Genomic DNA, 18,368 nt, shown 5'->3' on the forward strand with positions numbered 1-18,368 from the left:
AGAGCATGACTAAAGGCCTCACACTGTAACCCCCTCTGGGCACAGCTTCCAGCTTTTATACCAGCTCAGCCTGTTCCTCTCCAGCTGGGTTCCATCTTCTCTTCCAACTAGCCAGCTTAGTTCTCCCCAAGTGCAGCCTATTAAGTTAGTTAGTCCTTTCTCAGCTACCTTAATACTTTCAGTGAGGAGTGGAGTGAACACTCCATCACTGTATATGAAACCTTTCAAAATGAAGTCATCAAAAAAATCCAAAAATTTGAAAGCTCTTTTTTTGTCTAAACAAAAATTGTCAAAGTGGATACAATTTTACAACAAAAAAAATTGATCAACTCTAAACAACATTTTTAGACTGAAAACTGTTTTGATGAAAATTTTCCAATCACCTCTATGCAGATGAGGGAAAAATACATTTTTCACACTGGCAAAGTTCACACACTCTCCAGCATCCAATATTTGAATTTCATGACCTGACCTACCTAGTAGCTCCCAGTATCTGGGGGCTCATACCACAGAGTTAAAGTCATGTGGAAATCTAATATTTGAACAAGATTACCCAAAATATAGAACCAAAGGAAAAATGATGCAACCATAGTAAATGCTGCTAGTGGTCTTCTCTCAATATAAAAAGCGACAAAGAGTCCTGTGGCACCTTATAGACTAACAGACGTATTGGAGCATGAGCTTTCGTGGGTGAATACCCACTTCATCAGACATTCTCTCAATATATCATACTCACTGAAAAAAGATGAAATTCATACTGTCAGCCATGAGCCTGCTCCTTAGCTGATATATATCAATGTAACTTCATTGAAGTCAATGACCCTATGCAGATTTTGTGCCAACAGAGGATCTGGCCCTATGCCTCTCTTCAAGGTGAAATTACATCAGGGATGTAGATTACAGCACCAGTGCCATCTTTGGACAAATTGCCTAATAATAAATTCCATTTCTGATGAGATGTATGATATCACTCTATCATTACAGTGTTTAATTTTTATAACAGAATGACAAGTATTGTAATTATATTTTCATATTCATGATGCCAAGGCTATCAAATAGTCAAAAAGTAGGTATATAGGGAGAAAAAAGAAATAAAGATTTAAGATGAGGCAATATTGATTACAATGTATTCCTCTACAAGTTGTATATGTCCTGGATAAGATGTTATACACTTTGCTAAAGATAATACATGATACTCATAGGTAAGGCTATGATTTTGTAATGGATATTTTTAGTAAAAGCCATGGACAGGTCACGGGCAGTGAACAAAAATTCACAGAAGCTGTGATCTGTCCCTGACTTTTACTAAAAACATCCCTCACAAAGTGGGGAGGAGGAAGGTCCAGCACTCTGCCCCGCTTCATACAGTGGCAGGGAGCTGCGGCCCCTCGCCCTACCCAGTGGCTGGGATGGGGGTATCCTCTCTGCCCGCAGGGGCTGGAGAGCACTGGGGAATCCCCTGCTGTGCTGCAGGACTGGAAGCTGGGGGGTCAGCTCAGAGCTGTGTGGGGTCCCCCACTGCCACAGCAGCTGGGCTGCTGCGGGGCCCCAATGTCACAGAAAGTCACGGAATCTGTGACCTCCATGACATACATGTAGCCTTATTCATTGGGCAGACCCTCAGATGATGTAAATTGTCTTCAATGGAGCTAGGATACTTTGCACCTGCTGCAGATCTGCCCTATAATTCTGAGTGTGTGGCCATATGGACTGCTCAACCTAGAATTTGAAAATACTTTAGGCACTCACATTTGAAACTTGGGTTCTCTAAATGGCAAATGTGTACACACCAAATAATTACCTAAAGTTCTCCAACACACATAGTTTAACACCTCAGGGACAAAAGTCACTTTACATACCCAAAAATGGCCAGTGATCTGCAAAAAACAAAACCCAGACCTCTCCTACCTCAATCCTGTTGGCAAACACTAATGAAAACAAAAGTAAAAGAATGAGAGCTCCCACTCATTTGACACAGTGGGGATTTTCCTGCTGTCTGAAAGTACTCCCTCTTCCACTTGCAGTTTCCACATACCCACTTGGATATGGAATCACCTTTATTTTATAAATTGTTAAAGGACAAGTATGATGAACTAGAAAATAGCTGTATTATTTATGAATATGGTGCATGCGTGTGTAAATCAAGAGGGAAGAGGAATAGATAGAGCAGGGGTTCTCATGACCCCAGGAAGGGGGACCAAAGCCTGAAATTGCCTGAGCCCCCACTGTCCTGGATGCGGGGACCAAAGCCCAGGGATTCAGACCCTGGCAGGGAGCCTGCAATCTGAGCCCCACCACACAGGGCTGAAGCCTTCGGTCTTCAGCTTTGGCCCCGGGTGATGAAGCTCAGGCTTTGGCCCCGGGCCCCAGCAAGTCTAATGCCAACCCTGGTGACCCAGTTTGAGAACCAAGCAGGAAAGACAACATAATAGCTTAGACAAGGAACTTCCCAAAACACACACAAGCCAGGTTTATAACTGTGAAGAGATGATGCTTCAGCCCCAACCTTGGTGAGACAGCTCCTTTACCAAGGCTGGAAAGAGAATCAAAGACAACACTAAACATTAGAGGAGCCCAGGGCCTAGACAAGGGTTGGGGTTTAAAGGAGTGGGCAGAGACTGCCCAGGAAAGTGCCAGCAAAACATTGACCAGGGAACACACAGACGGACAGAGAGAGCATGTTTTGAGCAGGGCAGTGTTTCTCCCAAGCCAGAGGTGGAGGTTAGCTGGGCTGAAGAGAACTTGCAGAAGCTAGCAAGGAAAGATTAGAGTATGAGTAAGACCCAGGCATATAAGGCTTTACATTGTACTTTCAGTGAATAAATAAATAATGCTTTGTTATGAAGACTTTTTTTTTGAGCCACTCTAATCAAATTGGTGGTCACAACTCCGCACAGTGAAAGGGCTTACAAGTATCAAATGCAGTTGGGCCTGTTGCATTAACATGGTTGATAAATAGGAGCAGACACCTAAAGACCCAGTTCCAGAGTGGTTAACCATGTGGTTCTACCCAGAAAGGTGCAGGAAGCCAGGTCTGTCATCTAAGGAGGACTAAAAGGGGTCAAAAGTGCAGTTCATAACCATGACAGAAAGCACACAACCACGCTTTGTGTAACAGTTTAACAATAATATTTCTTAATTATGCATCTGTTTTTTCTTAAGGAATTTAAAACCATGCAGTGACTTCAGTGGGAATTTGGGTTGCAGAAAGGTGGTGAACTTGATCCCAACGCACAGGGCCTGGAAAAGCCAGACTCAATTAATAGAACAGGAATAAGTGAAAGTGCCTAGGAACATGTCCTTAGGAGAGAGATCCCACAGCTCCAATCCAATGTAGGATGAAGCGCTTGCATAACTGAGTCAAAGTTTAAGGTGGTTTCAAAAATCATATTTATTCCTTGATTTGAAAGATTTTGGTTCAACAGTTTTTAAACAAACTTCAAAAAGTGTGCAGCAAAATATTTGGAGCATAGCATCTTAGTTTGCAGTGGTATGCAAAATGTTAAGTTTTACCATAATGTTTACTTCAGTTATACAATAGAGGTTTTTCCTCATTAGAACTTTACAATAAAGCAGGGAACCTTAAAAAAAGGAAACATTTACCTTACCATGATATAAACACCTCATCAATGTATTGCATTCTAGGTGATAAGGTATTTTTTTCAAGCCTCTCATTGTACAACTATTGGAAACCTCTGAAGGGAGACATTAGTGCCATTATTTTCCATTAAGAAAAAGGCCTTCTAATATATTCCAAATTGCTACAGCACAACATTTTTCCCCATAAAAACAACAAAAAAATACAGCTGATAATACAGCAGAATATCCCCATTACTGGGTGAAAGGAAGTTACAGTAGATGGAGGCTGAACACATGGAGTACAGCTACACTGCAATAAGAGAGCCTTGGCACAGCTGTGGCTGGCCTTGGCTAGCTGACTCATGTTTATGGGGCTTGGTCTGAAAGGCTGTAATTTGCAATGTAGACACACATTCAGGCTCACACTGAAGCCCAGGCTCTGAAACCCAATGATGGGGGGTGGGTCTCAGAGCCCAGGCTCAGGCCCACTCACAAAATATCTATACTGCAATTTTATACCCCGTGCCCCCAGCTCAAGTCAGCTGATGCAGGCTCTGCGACTCAGTGCTACAGGTTTCTTATTGTAGTGTAGATAAACCCAGAGTCTACAGTAGATAAAGCAAGACCATTCTTAAAAAATGAATGTCAAGCATCATTGGATTTTTTTCTATTTGTAAAAGGATTTTTGTATTTCATAAATAAGTGGAAAAATTACTAAAACATTTTGCTATATAGTACATAGTATAAAAAGGCATTGAAGTGTTTTCCAGCTGCCATTTAAACACTAGATGCAACCGTGTAGGAGTAAGTATTTGGAGGTGGCTTTGCACTCTGATTATTACAGTTGTCCCAGCATGGCAGAGCTGCCACCAACAGAAGAAGTCCACCCAGCAGAACACAAAGTCCACTAAAGCAGAATGCAATGTCGTATGTCTGTGTCCAGTCATAAAACCAACCTGAAAAGAAAAAGAAAAAAAAAGTGAGATCAATGATATGCAATTGCTGAACATACAGCAGAAATGTATTGAGAATCATCATATTTGAATTCACAACAAAATGTAACATTACAACATTATGTACTAAACCATAAAACATGCAAAACTAGCAAATAGAATCTAAAAACTGTTTAGCACAACATGTAATATTTCATCATGTTTATATTCCCCTTACATTAGTCTGGTCAGCTGTAGAGAAATGTGTTGTAACTTTCTAAATATTTTAATTTCATCATTCTACTATCATCACAACTAACTAGAACGGACTTCAGTGTAAATTTATTTAATTTGGTACTGAACAGAATCTATAACAATTAGAATTTGACATCACTTAACCCAATATCTTACCAACAATTGGTGGTCCAAGGCTATTTCCAAGTCCAGCAAAGAACATTAATATCCCATATGCATGTGCCAGTTTCTCAATTCCCACAGTCTTTGTGGTTACATATGGAAAAATTGACCAATTCCCAGTGAGAAAACCTAAAATTCCAGAAAGTATTGCCAACATAATGTAACTTTTGGCAAATGGAATTGCAACCAAGGCCACGCCAGTCATTATTAAGGTAATTACATATAGGTATAAAGTATTAATCCATTTAAAATCTGCCAGTACTCCTAAAACAAGTTTACCAACTGCAGTCATAATCCCTAGAATGGAGATAAGAGGCATAACATATTCTTCTTCACTAATGTTTGAACTTCTTGCGACATCTTCCATAAGCAGTAAAGGAGGAAATCCACCAATGTCAAAAAGTAAAATGGCAATAAAAAGGGATGAGAATACTTTGTTTTTAAAAAGAAACAATGTTTCTTCCCAGTAGTTTAAATACAGTTGCCATTTCTTCTTGGCAAGCTGTTTGCAAAAGTATGTTTGTTCTACAACTTTCTGTTTATAAGTGTCTGTCTCTTTTGCATGTATTGATATTAATCCATTCTTATTTAAAATACTGTCCTGTTTGCAATCATGACTGGACATATTATTCACACATTTTTCTTCATTGCAGCCCTTTTCTAGGATGCTTGTATTTTCTTCAACATTTTCCTTCTCGTAGTAAATCAAGTATTGATCTGGAACTTTTTCTAGGCATGATTTTTCTGGCAAAGGGGAATCAGATAACTCCAAAGGTCTCATTAGACTTCCACATGCTAGTATATTTAGAGATAATGCACCAACTATTAGCAAACATCCATCTAGTCCATATAGCTCAATGAGTTCTTTTTGTAATGCTGCATATATAAAAAGTCCAACACTTGAACCTAGAAAAGGAAATAAGATCAGTGTAAGTTATTTCATGAGGTTACCTCATCTCTCCAATAGCAAGCTTTAATATTAAAAAGACTGAGAAATATAACTGACAGATAAGGTCTTTCAAGGAAATTGCTCTATTATATTAAGTGTATGTATTATCGTGGGCTGGGATTGTATGAATGATACAAAATCTGGAAATTATAAGGTATATACTGAAAATGTGTCAGATAAGTATGGACTTTTACGACAATAAGTGGACTTCCTAGGGAATCCCTAGGAAGAGGTTAATGAAAATTACCCAATTCCCACTATGCAAATAAATTACCACGAGGAGAGTCTTTGTCTGCTGATTACCTGTTACAGAAGGCCATGGCCAAAGCCCGAGCTCTATAAAGAAATGGCTGCTCTGGACAGCCATTGTGCTAGTTCTGGATTTAAGACAAATATGAACCTGTAACCATGCAGAAAACCCAGTTATGGGTTTTGAGGGAATAAAAGCTACCAGAGCCCTAGGCTGGAGTGGGGAGTGACCTCTGGTAAATGTTATCATATATGTAGGTTCTTTTCTTGGTTTAATAGGTTTCTCTGTAATGTTTTTACCTTAAGTACGAATGTGCTTGCTTAGAAGGAACTGTGTGATAACTTATATTTTGGGCAATACACTGGTCACAGCCATCAGAGATAAAGCAAAGCACAGGTACTGGCCTGTTTAGGCAGTCTGGCTTGCTGGGGATATCCCAGTGTAAATCCAGGGAGTTATGCCTTTTGAAGTTAAATTTTCTTTTTTTGAATCTATAATTGTAGTGAATAAAAACCCTCACCACGTCAATCTATCTGAAAACAACATACTGGGAGTAATCACGTCAATAAGGATTAATACAAGTTAAAATACAAATATGAAATGAATGACCTAAAGGGCGTCATCAACTTGAAATACAGTGTTTTTTTTAAAAATGAATAAGGACTCAGCTTAAGCACCCCAGGTGCCCATCTTTCTCAGAATTTTTCTCTGGGGTTTTGCAGAAGGAACAGGAGGTTGGAGCCAGAGGGGTTCTATAGCTCAGCATGACCACAAGCATGAATATTCAAAGGCAACATTCACAAATAACTGCCAAGTGATCATTTTATACAGTTTTACCAAAGTAACCAAAATAACTATTTTATACGAAATCTTCAAGCCAAATTCAGTCATTGGTTTAAGTGAATGCAGCTTCACTGTTGTCAATGGAGTTCCAAGTACTTATACAGTATTGAATCTGGTTGTCTGAATAAAGTTAATGGGATGTTGTCATGTAAATTTGTTATAATATGATGGAGATAGTCTACCAATTTCTAAATTTGGGTTTGTTTGTTTTTTAAATTCTACATAGTTATGACATAAATATGAACATTTTTTTATTGTACCACATTAGGGAAAAATTAGACATAAAAAAATCCACAGAATTATTCTGTCTTCCACACATGACATGACCACCAAAAACAACCACAACTTTAACAAAATTAAAAAATAGTATAGATCAGATCATGCCCTGCCACAGTAAGACACTGGGATGGGATAGTATTTGGACTCTATGCAGCAGGACTCCACACCTGGTCAAAACTGCTCCAGAAGGAGACTCAGAGAAAAAGATAATGCAACCCACAGGGCCAGAGGTGGGACAATGTGCACTCTCAACTACACCCTGCTCTGCCCACTCCCATGCTGGCCTACTCAGTCTACAACCCCTTATCTGTAAGGATGATGGACAATTCCAGGAGACCAGAGGATGGATGGGACAGGGCTGTGAAGGAGGCTGAGCTAAACTGTCTCAAGAGATCCACACTTCGTGGATCCCTTCCATGTACATATTTAAGTAGCTTGGTTTGGGCTGTTGACTTCAAGCTTTTTTTTTTTAAAAAACAAACAAACAAACATTAAACTTTTCAGTGTCCTTTTAAAAGTCAAAACCAACAATGTCTAGAAAAATTTCCGTTTAAACTACAGCTTTGCTAATTGTTCCCTAATAAGATTATATAAACAGCAATTCTAATGATAAACAACAGGTTACATTTTATTCTAGAGCATCATTTCTGTTATTTTGCACTACCATTCACAGCTATATAGACTGCTAACAACTATTGACCCAAATTTTGGCTTTGTTAAAGATATTTTTGACTAATCCTTTCTGATTCTTCATTAGTCACTAAGATCAGCAGTAAACAGTTTAGGACAAATAATTTCTAAACTAGAGATTTGTAATATTTTAAAAACATACCTGTTGAAATCAAACCAAGTGCAAGGCCTCTGCGTTTATCAAAATACTGACAGGTGATGGTTACTGTTGCTGTATATAATAAGCCACAGCCAAGCCCTAACAAATATAGGAAGTTTATCAAAGCATAAGGCATCCTGTATAACTTTATACATAGTTTACCTTTTTTTAGAAAATTCAAGAACTAGCTAATACTTGACAACATTCAATTAAAACATGTAGAACAGTATCACTAATGAATATAATTAAAGATTGGATGTGAAGGATCAACCTATAAATACAATCTTAGGTCTACATTCTTGTTTCCCTTGTTTGTTTTTCCTTACATCAGTTACATTGTTATAAATATGAATTAATCTTTCTATCCAGATTTAAAAACAGAACCAAAAAACAAATCACCACCAGACTTCTGAATTTTAAAGACTTACTTTCAAAGCTCAAGCAATACTTTTTAATCACATGGCATAAATTTGTTTGGTCTGTACCTCCAGATCCAACAAATTGCAAAGACCAAGAATGCTCTTTGTATGTTTTTTTAGTCTATATCACAACTACCTTAATTTTGGACATACATAGCCAGACTGTCTAAAGCTACTCCTGCCACTTTTTAAACAATAAAGTCATTTTTCAAGACTATTACAATAAAAGGAACCTAAATGTGAAACTTAACTATTAATCTTCCTGTTTTCCATATGAATCACATACTCTACCAATTACTACTGCTTCATTGGCTTCCATCCAAACAGCTGTAATGACGGATTTTACAAATTACTGGGATGGCTAATTATGTGCCAGGTAGTTTAAGATTACAATACTAATCCAACCATTATCAAATAGGAATGCGTCCTTCCTTTGTTTTACTCTGCATTGGACTATTTCAAACAGAGTGGCTGGTTGCTAGCTAGTTGGAATACTGCAATTTCATGTATCAGTGTAACTTCAATTCAGTTACATGAAGAAAACTTATTTCCTAATGATTTCTGGTTTGTTAACTAAAACTAATAAACAACTATTCCTTCTACTACATGATTCCTTATAAGCTTTTAATCTTACAAATTTATTACTTCCCAGCTATGGGAGAGAACTTAAACAAAGTAGGGTAATAGACAATCTCAGCCTTCTTCCACTACCAATCAGCAATATCAAGGAAAGGTAATAACACATTAGTTTTGAGACTAATCTTCTGAGGAGTCCTCAAAAGCCTTCATGTTCCTTGTATTTGACAGTATTGTAACACAATCCATTAATTCTTAAAATAAACAGTTCTCTATTCCTTGATAACTAAGGCCCCAATCCTGCAACCGCAAATGTGCAGCAGACACCTGTGCCCACACATAGCCCTAAAGAAAGAACTGCTTGCATGAGTAAGCATTTACAGAATCTGGTCCTGATTCTGAAAATAACAGCCTTTATACAAATGCAACATTCAGTTTCTGAATGATTAGTCTCAATATGAACAAGTGACATTTCTTACCAACAATAATTCCATATGAAAAAAACAGAAAATAGATATTCGGTGCAAAACTGCTCATCATCAGGCCCCCAGCCACCATAAACCCACTGAAGATTGTCACAGGTCTTGCTCCAAAAGAAGACACACATGCACTACAGACAGGACCTACAGCGAAGGGGAGGGAAGAGAAGAAAGAAAATAGCTTTTAAATATCAGTCCCAGTAAAAAAGAACTCCAAGGTTTTTTTCCAATAATATATTTGGTGTAATTCTTAAAAATTGTTCAGGATCCCAATGGTATTATAGTCTTCAATACAATACATCATAAACCTACAATGTCACATTGCACTTGCATGTATTATACATTCTTGACAAGTTTCACTCAAACAGTACTGAATGATACCGGACAAATATGAACATTCTATTTTACATCTTTAATGATATTTTAGAAAAGCCTGGTGCTATAATCATAATACAACATAGGATAACATTTAAAACTTAAAGCTGCTTTGTTTTGTTTTTTTGCAGTGTTGTTGTAGCCATGTTGGTCCCAGGATATTAGAGACAAGCTTTCGTGCTACACAGAGCTCTTCTTCGGGTCCTGAAGGGCTTGTCTCTTTCACCAACAGAAGTTGTTCCAGTAAAAGATATTATCTCACCTTGTCTCTCTACTATTATTTTTTCCTTACATTCATGGCAACAGTGCCATCTGGTGCTTACACTAAGAAAACATCTACTGTAAATTACCTTTACCCCAAATCTTTCAGGAAATGAAAGACTGACTACAAATACACTATTTTGTTAAGAGATTGTTGTAAAAAGCTTTTCTGATGTTTATTTTAAAATCGGCATAATATGAGGGATTTAGTGTAGACCATAGCTGTGGGGCATTGTAGCTGAATTCGTCTAGAACAGTGATCATGAAGCATAGAGGAGCTCTTTTTAATTAATTTCAAAAATATAGTAAGTAGAACATTAAAGTAGAGGGAGTTAAAAATCAGATACATGAGTAAGCTGCTGTCTGTTACAGGCAGGGAAATACAGAATGCAAAACAGAGTCATATGCAAGTATCTGAAATAATTCCTAGTGGCATCACCATACACCTCTAATAAGTCCCACTAAATAAGCCTCCTTTTCCCACATGTCTCCCCCCTCATATTTCGCATAGAAGAGGAGGCTATGGAACAGAGCTTTTTTTTAAAAAAAAAAATGAGAGGTAAGGACTGGCACAATTCAGGGAAATTGCACTGGCCTTTCCCTTCTATGGCCCAGCAAGGGCAACCACTGTAGGCACCTGGTTTCTTAGCTGTCACCTTTTTTGGGCAGAGACACATATCTCTCCCTGACCAGGGTTTATCCAGGCAGCACAGTTCCCTGCTGAATGGAGTTCACCAGCAAGCTAGACTGTGCTTTGCTTTCTCATCAGAGGCTACAAACAGGTTAATTCCCCATAGTTGTAAGTTACCACAAAGCTCTTTCTAAGTCAGCACATTTATTCTTAAGGTGAAAGCATTACAAAGAAAACATATTAAAAGCAATAAAAAGAACCTGCGTGTGATCATAAGCTTACCAGAGTAGTAATAATACTTGCAACTAGCAACGGCCTTGAGCTGCAAAATTCAAACTCATATCTGAAATTCCTAAGTTTGGAAGTCTTCAGAACCAGGTTTTTAGCCTGGCAAGTTTTAGAGCCAATTGCCATTTGAGAAGATCAAACTTCAGAGTTAAAGGATATTTGGATCTGGCCCATATCTAATTGCAATTCTCTAGAAGTACTACATAGAAGATGGCAGTATGGTAGATTACCACTGTACTAGATGACACTTGTCAAGTTGGTCATGCTTATGTTAAGGGAAAACATGAGGAATTCCCAGAAGATGGGCATTAAGGCAAGGTGGGTAACAAGGTAAACAGCAGTTGCAAATTAGTGAATGTGGGAACTGGGAATGTGAGCCAGGCTTTTAGTACAGTTAGCAGCGGTACTGGCACAGGCACAAGCAATTCTGGGAAGCAGGCTGGGATGGAGTAAAGATCTGGCAGCAGAAGGGAACCATAGGTCAAGTGAAAAGCAGGTCAGAGCTTTTGCTTCTAAAGAAGTTGTTAGTTTTAGGACCCTTCAAGGTGGTTTACATCAGGGCTCTATCCAAGCAAGGATAAGGGAGAAAGAGTTAGTGGAGGGAACCAGAAGCTTGATTGTGGAGGCTGGTTATTTTGATTTTAGAAGAGGTAAGGAAGCTAGTTGGAAGTTCAACCTTGCTGCTTGTCAAGGGGAAAGGCAACAATCAGCATATTGTGAGGATGAAAGTTCTGCAGTGCAATTAGTGAGGGCAAGTGCTTGAAGTGTTAGGTTGCCGGTGATTCTTGAAATTAATCACTAGACTGGCAAATTAAAATTGGTATGTTTCTTAAAACCACAAGATTTAAAAACAAAACTACACAGGTTGTCTGTGGGTTACATAAGAAGTTCTGCTACACTAAAAACATTAGGCAGTGATAACAATTCCATTGAGCAGAGGAATCTGCACTCTTTTTCATTCTCTATTTCTTGGTCAGTATACTGTGAACAAGAGAAACAGCACTTCCTTTTCCTTCCTCCTCTTTTTATGAAGGGAATCTCCAAATTCCAGGACCTCCTTCTTACAAAAAAATCCTGATATGGCTTGGTGGGTCAGTGGCAATTCAACAAAGTACCAAGCAGGGGATCAGAGTTGAAGCAGTAAGCTTGGCCCTTTGCTCCCATGCCGGCAAGAAGTCAAAACATGCAACACTGTGCAAAGTGCTGCCTCATAATCTGTTATCTCCTTTGGACCCCACCATAAGCAGCTTTGATAGGGTCCAGAAAGAGCCACATCCAACCTGCCCGCTGAAAGATGTTTCATTCCCAAATAGGGTGGAAGGTGAGGAACGAAACCAATGGGTTGTGGAGGACAGAGACCATTGTTGCCCCGCCCCTTCCTCCCCACTCCCGAGGGAAAAAATCCCATGGCTGCGTTATCAATATATTGATGAGCCTATTTACCAGCAGAAGGAATCATAGAATCATAGAATTTAAGATCAGAAGGGACCATTATGATCATCTAGTCTGACCTCCTGCAAGATGCAGGCCACATAAGCCGATCCACCCACTCCTTAAGCAAGCGACCCCTGCCCCATGCTTCGGAGGAAGGCGAAAAACCTCCAGGGCCACTGCCAATCTACCCTGGAGGAAAATTCCTTCCCGACCCCAAATATGGCGGTCAGCTGAACCCCGAGCATGCGGGCAAGACTCTCCAGCCATACCCTCTGGAAAAAGGCTAACAATATCCTATCATTGACCCATTGTACTAATTACCAGTGTGGCACTTAATTGACCTATTGACTAAGCCCATTATCCTATCATACCATCTCCTCCATAAACTTATCTAGCTTAATCTTAAAGTTATGGAGGTCCTTCGCCCCCACTGTTTCCTTCGGTAGGCTGTTCCAGAATTGCACTCCTCTGATGGTTAGAAACCTTCGTCTAATTTCAAGCCTAAATTTCCTGATTGACAATTTATATCCGTTTGTCCTTGTGTCCACATTAGCACTGAGCTGAAATAATTCCTCTCCTTCCCTGGTATTTATGCCAGAGTAGCTATTTAAAGGGGACCCCAAGGCTCTTGCTGAAAACAGACGCTCACATTGGGAGACATAACTTCTTCTTTATCAATTCCCTCTGCCACCCCTCACTCAAAAGAGGATCCAAAAATTAAACTGACAGTTACTATACTCAGACCTCATACGGACGTCCATAGCTCAGAATGTTTCTCTCCCCCCCCCCCCCCGCCCAGTAAGTCGACATCCTGTCTCAAAGGACCCAATACCTCTGACTCTAACTTCATGGGATCCTGAACCAGGAGATTCTAATAGAAACATGATATTCTCTAAAAATAATTCAAATACTATAGGCTTCCAGGAAATCATTTCTCTCAAAAACTTAGTACAGGAAAAGAAAGTGAAGCCTGAAGATACAGACATGTCAAATATTCTACAATTTCTGCAAGATGCTGTGGCCCTAGGTTTAGGAGCCTATTCCTTAAAGGTCCATTTTTCAGGAGTGTTCTAGTTGTGTGGAAACTAAAAAAGCATTGCATTTGCTTTACAGTCTAGTACAGCTTTGAATCTGAAATGTCACTTGGACAGTTTATGGATAAGTTTATGGAGGGGATGGTATGATGGGATAGCCTAATTTTGGCAATTAATTTGGCAACTGATCTTTGATTATCAGCAGGTAAGTATGCCCAGTGGTCTGTGATGGGATGGGATCTGAGTTACTACAGAGAATTCTTTCCTGGGTGCTGGCTGGTGAGTCTTGCCCACATGCTCAGGGTTTAACTGATCGCCATATTTGGGGTCGGGAAGGAATTTTCCTCCAGGGCAGATTGGCAGAGGCACTGGAGGTTTTTCGCCTTCCTCTGCAGCATAGGGCACGGGTCACTTGCTGGAGGATTCTCTGCAGCTTGAGGTCTTCAAACCACAATTTGAGGACTTCAATAACTCAGACATAGGTTAGGAGTTTGTTATTGAAGTGGATGGGTGAGATTGTGTGGCCTGCATTGTGCAGGAGGTCAGACTAGATGATCATAATGGTCCCTTCTGACCTTAAAGTCTATGAGTCTATACATTTATATGCTGAATCTTTTAATACTTCATATTCCCAAATTCTCACATTTCAGAGAGCAGTTAAATGGATCAATCTCCTAGATTATCTATCTTTCTGGAATGGGATTTAAACTTGTTTTTATGGGCTTCTTCCTTTTCTAGCTTCAAGGCCTTGCACATAAGATATCTACTTTCTGTCAATAAAAATATGATTTCTGGTAGCCATTATCTTTGACAGGAGAGTTTCAGAGATAACAATACTCTCCATGGAAGAATCACACAGAGGCCTTCACTAAAATAAAATAATTCTCAGACAAACTCCTTCCTTCAGTATAGTAATCTCTCCATGGTTCTTAAGAATTAATTATTTCCTCATGTTTGCTAAACATCTGCAAGACAATCTCTGGCATAAGCTTGATGTCAGAAGATTTATAAATATCCGCCTCACACACAAATAAGAAAATGTTCCTCACTTTTTATTTCTTTCCATCCAAATTATTAAGGACCTTAAATCACCTATAGCTAACTCTAAGGCAAAAAGCCACATCAGAGATCTGCCAGGCAGCCATGTGGCCACCAAGCTCCACCTTCACAAGACACTACTACTTAGATCTTTTGACCACTGCAGACACATTATTTGCAAGGCAGATGCTTCAGTCCAGGGGTCCCTAGACAATTCTTCTTCTTTGCAGGCAGCATGGCTTCACCCTGCTTTGCAGACCATCAGTAGTAACATCTCCTTCGCTTCACTTTTTCAAATTGCTATTTCTTGTTTGTGATGATTTAGCAGAAATCAGGGTGGATAAAAACCAATGATAAAAAAAATACAAAAAATCTGTTTTTTTTATTTAAATCAGATTTTTTTGATAAAATGTTTTTGAGGTAAAAACCTACGTAAAGATCATTTTAATTAAGATATCTTTGAGCTATAATGTATCTCATCATGGAATAGGGATTATAAATTCTAATTATATTAGTATGAGACAATATAGTCATATAATGTTTAAGAAAAGTTTTGTAAATGAGTTCCAATAGTTCATGGATTAGGGACCCAATCTTATGGGGTTCTAGGGGCTTCTGTATAGAAAGATTAACCTAAATAACCTATCTACCCAATGGGACTCGGTGCTCAGTCTGGAGGATACCATCAGAGATGCTTACTTTTGCAGTTCTCAAATGGTGGATTTGTGTCTCCAGAGATAACATGCTTGTTAATAGCACAAATGTTTTCAAATAAATAAATAATAGAGAGAGGTGAGAAATAACAGACCTCAACCCTATTGTCCCGCTGCAAATTTGTGTACATGGAGTCAATCCCTTACCTCTCTCTAAAATAGGATGATCAGACAGCAAGTGTGAAAAATCGGGACAGGGTAGGGTGGGGGGTAATAGGAGCCTATATAAGAAAAAGACCCCAAAATCAGGCCATCTGGTCACCCTACTCTAAAAGGGCAAAGTTTCAAAAGTTCAATAGAAGATTGTTGGGGGTGGAATAGATCTGGACAAAGAGAAGTCGTCTGGGGATAAATGTGAGAAGGGAGGGACAGGCAGTAGAAACAAAAGTGAACCTGTTTGAGCAGCATATTCCAGAAGTCTTGAGGTCTTTCTGAGCGTAGCCTTGCCATGAATATAAAGGGAAGGGTGACCACCTTTCTGTATACAGTGCTATGGGGTCCCTCCTGGCCAGAGGCACAAAATCCTCTTACCTGTAAAGCAGGGGTTCTCAAACTGGGGGTCGGGACCCTCAGGGGGTCACAAGGTTATTACATGAGGGGTCGTGAGCTGTCAGCCTCCACCCCCAACCCCGCTTTGCCTCCAGCATTTATAATGGTCTTAAATATATAAAAAGTGTTTTTAAGTTATAAGGGAGCAGGGGGTGGTCACATTCAGATGCTCGCTATGTGAAAGGGGTCACCAGTACAAAAGTTTGAGAACCACTGCTGTAAAGGGTTAAGTAACCTAGCTGACACCTGACCAAAAGGACCAATACTTTCAAATCTAGGGGGGAGGGGGGCTTTGTCTGTCTGTTCTGTGTGATTGCTGCAGTCAGATCAAGGAAGCAAGCAATCCAACTCCTATAGAGTTAGTAAGTATTTAGCAAGGAAATGCGTTAATTTACTTTTATTTTGGCTTGTGTTTTCCTTTGTGTAAGAGGGAGGTTTATGCCTGGTTTTGTAACTTTAAGGTTTTGCCTAGAGGGGAGATCCTCTTGAGTCTTTTGTTATTCTGTAAAGTACTTACCATCCTGATTTTACAGAGGTAATTCTTTTACCTTTTCTTTAATTAAAATTCTCTTTTAAGAACCTGATTGATTTTTCATTGTCTTAAGATCCAAGGGTTTGGGTCTGTGTTCACCTGTACCAATTGGTGAGGATATATTCTCAAGCCTCCCCAGAAAAGGGGGTGTAGGGGTTTGGGGGGGATATTTGGGGAAGGTAGGGCTCCAAGTGGCTCTCCCTAAATGTTTGTTTAAATCACTTGGTGGTGGCAGCGTTATTTAATCCAAGGTATAGGAGAGAAATTGTGCCTTGGGGAGTTTTTAACCTAAGCTAGTAGAAATAAGTTTAGGGGGTCTTCATGCGGGTCCCCACGTCTGTACCCTAAAGTTCAGAGTGGGGAGGGAACCCTGACAAGACTTCACTGATCTGAGATCTACCATATCATTCTCTCACTAGAAGGGAAAACCTATAATTGCAGCAGGCCATAAAAGAGACCCAGTTTGGGAATATTTTAATGAAATTCCTTTTCCTGTGGGTAAAACAGGCATGCGTGCAAAATGCAAACAGTGCAACAAAGAAATGCAAGGCCTGGCTCCATGAATGAAACAACATCATGAGAAGTGCTCCTTCTCATTAGGAAGCTGCATTGAAGACGATGAAAGGAACATGTCTGAACATGCAGGATCTTCAGGTTGGTAAACTTTTTTATTTCATACTTCCTTCTTAAGGACTGCCTGTCTTCCTTCTGAACTATTCTTGAATTCTCATGTTTGAGCAAAAAATATAGTTGTTACTCTATGGTACTATTATTTTAGATGCAGTTGTGATAAAAAATAAATAGCTGAAATAGGCAGATCTTCCTTTTACAATTTCACCTTTAAAGTAGTACTGTCAGTGAATGCAATGACTAATCCTAAATGACCAGTATGGTAATAATAATTAAATAACTGCATTGACTTATTTTGTTTAGGAGAATCCATCCTCAATATACAGGATTCTGAAGACTATCCAACTTCAAGATCACCATCATTTTCTATAGTTTCAGAGTTATCTACAAATTATAGTGTTTCAGTCACATCATGTATGTCACATAGCCACTGTATATCACCTGAAAAAGAAAAAAGAAAAAAAATCTCCATCATCCAGAAACAACCATAGATAAATTTGTGGGAAGAACCAGCAGATTACAAAAAGAGGTAATTGATGAAAAAATTGCCCAGTTTGTTTATGCAACAAACTCTCCTTTCCATATGATTGAGAACCCACACTTCATTAACATGGTTCAGTTATTAAGACCAGGATACAGTCCACCCAACAGAGCAGATGTCGCAGGCAAATTGCTGGATAAAGTGTATGAAAGAGAAATTGAGCAGTGTGCAAAAGGTCTAGAGGGTAAAATGGTTAACCTGAGTCTTGATGGGTGGAGCAATTTCCACAATGCTCCTGTTGTATGTGCTTGTGTGACAACAGAAGAAGGGAATGTCTTCCTTACAGAAAATATATCAGGAAATGCACATACAGCAGAATACTTACAAGAAGTAGCAGTAAAAGCTATAACAAACTGTGAAAAAAAATTCAAATGTCTAGTACGCAGCTTGGTCATAAACAATGCTGCAAATGTATCCAAGATGAGAAGAAATTTAGAAGCAAGTGAAGGGAGTCCCAAGCTAACAACATACAGTTGCAGTGCTCATTTGAAGCACCTCCTAGCCAAAGACTTCAGTGTTCTAGAAATAAAGGCTAATGTTGTTGAAATTGCAAAACACTTCCGTAACAACCACTTTGCAGCAGCTGCTCTGAAAACAGTGGGAAGAACCAAGCTAACTCTCCCACAAGATGTGCGATGGAACTCAGTAGTGGACTGTTTTGAGCACTGTATCATGAACTGATCTAATCTGATGACAGTTTGTGAACAAAATTATGAAAAAAATAGATGGCACTGTCACAGCCAAAGTTCTCAACATCAGGCTTAAGAGAAATGTTGACCACATGCTGAGT

General features: G+C 39.2%; 1 protein-coding gene across 3 annotated transcripts in view; it reads right to left on the reverse strand.

Moving 5' to 3' along the window:
• Positions 1 to 3,359: 3,359 nt before the first annotated feature.
• SLC16A9 (solute carrier family 16 member 9) overlaps positions 3,360 to 18,368 on the reverse strand; it is a 31,523-nt gene continuing 16,514 nt past the window's right edge. For 2 of the 3 annotated variants that reach the window (XM_045025483.1, XM_045025484.1), the window contains exons 4-7: positions 9,553 to 9,696; positions 8,082 to 8,177; positions 4,923 to 5,834; positions 3,360 to 4,535 (exon numbers count right to left, since the gene is read on the reverse strand). In XM_045025483.1, the coding sequence (XP_044881418.1) occupies positions 4,357 to 4,535; positions 4,923 to 5,834; positions 8,082 to 8,177; positions 9,553 to 9,696 (1,331 nt within the window). In that variant the 3' untranslated portion in view covers positions 3,360 to 4,356. The remainder of the gene's footprint in view (positions 4,536 to 4,922; positions 5,835 to 8,081; positions 8,178 to 9,552; positions 9,697 to 18,368) is intronic. The other variant, XM_045025485.1, reaches the window with a different exon arrangement.

Source organism: Mauremys mutica, chromosome 7 (assembly GCF_020497125.1).
Source record: "Mauremys mutica isolate MM-2020 ecotype Southern chromosome 7, ASM2049712v1, whole genome shotgun sequence".
Classification (NCBI taxonomy): domain Eukaryota; kingdom Metazoa; phylum Chordata; order Testudines; family Geoemydidae; genus Mauremys; species Mauremys mutica.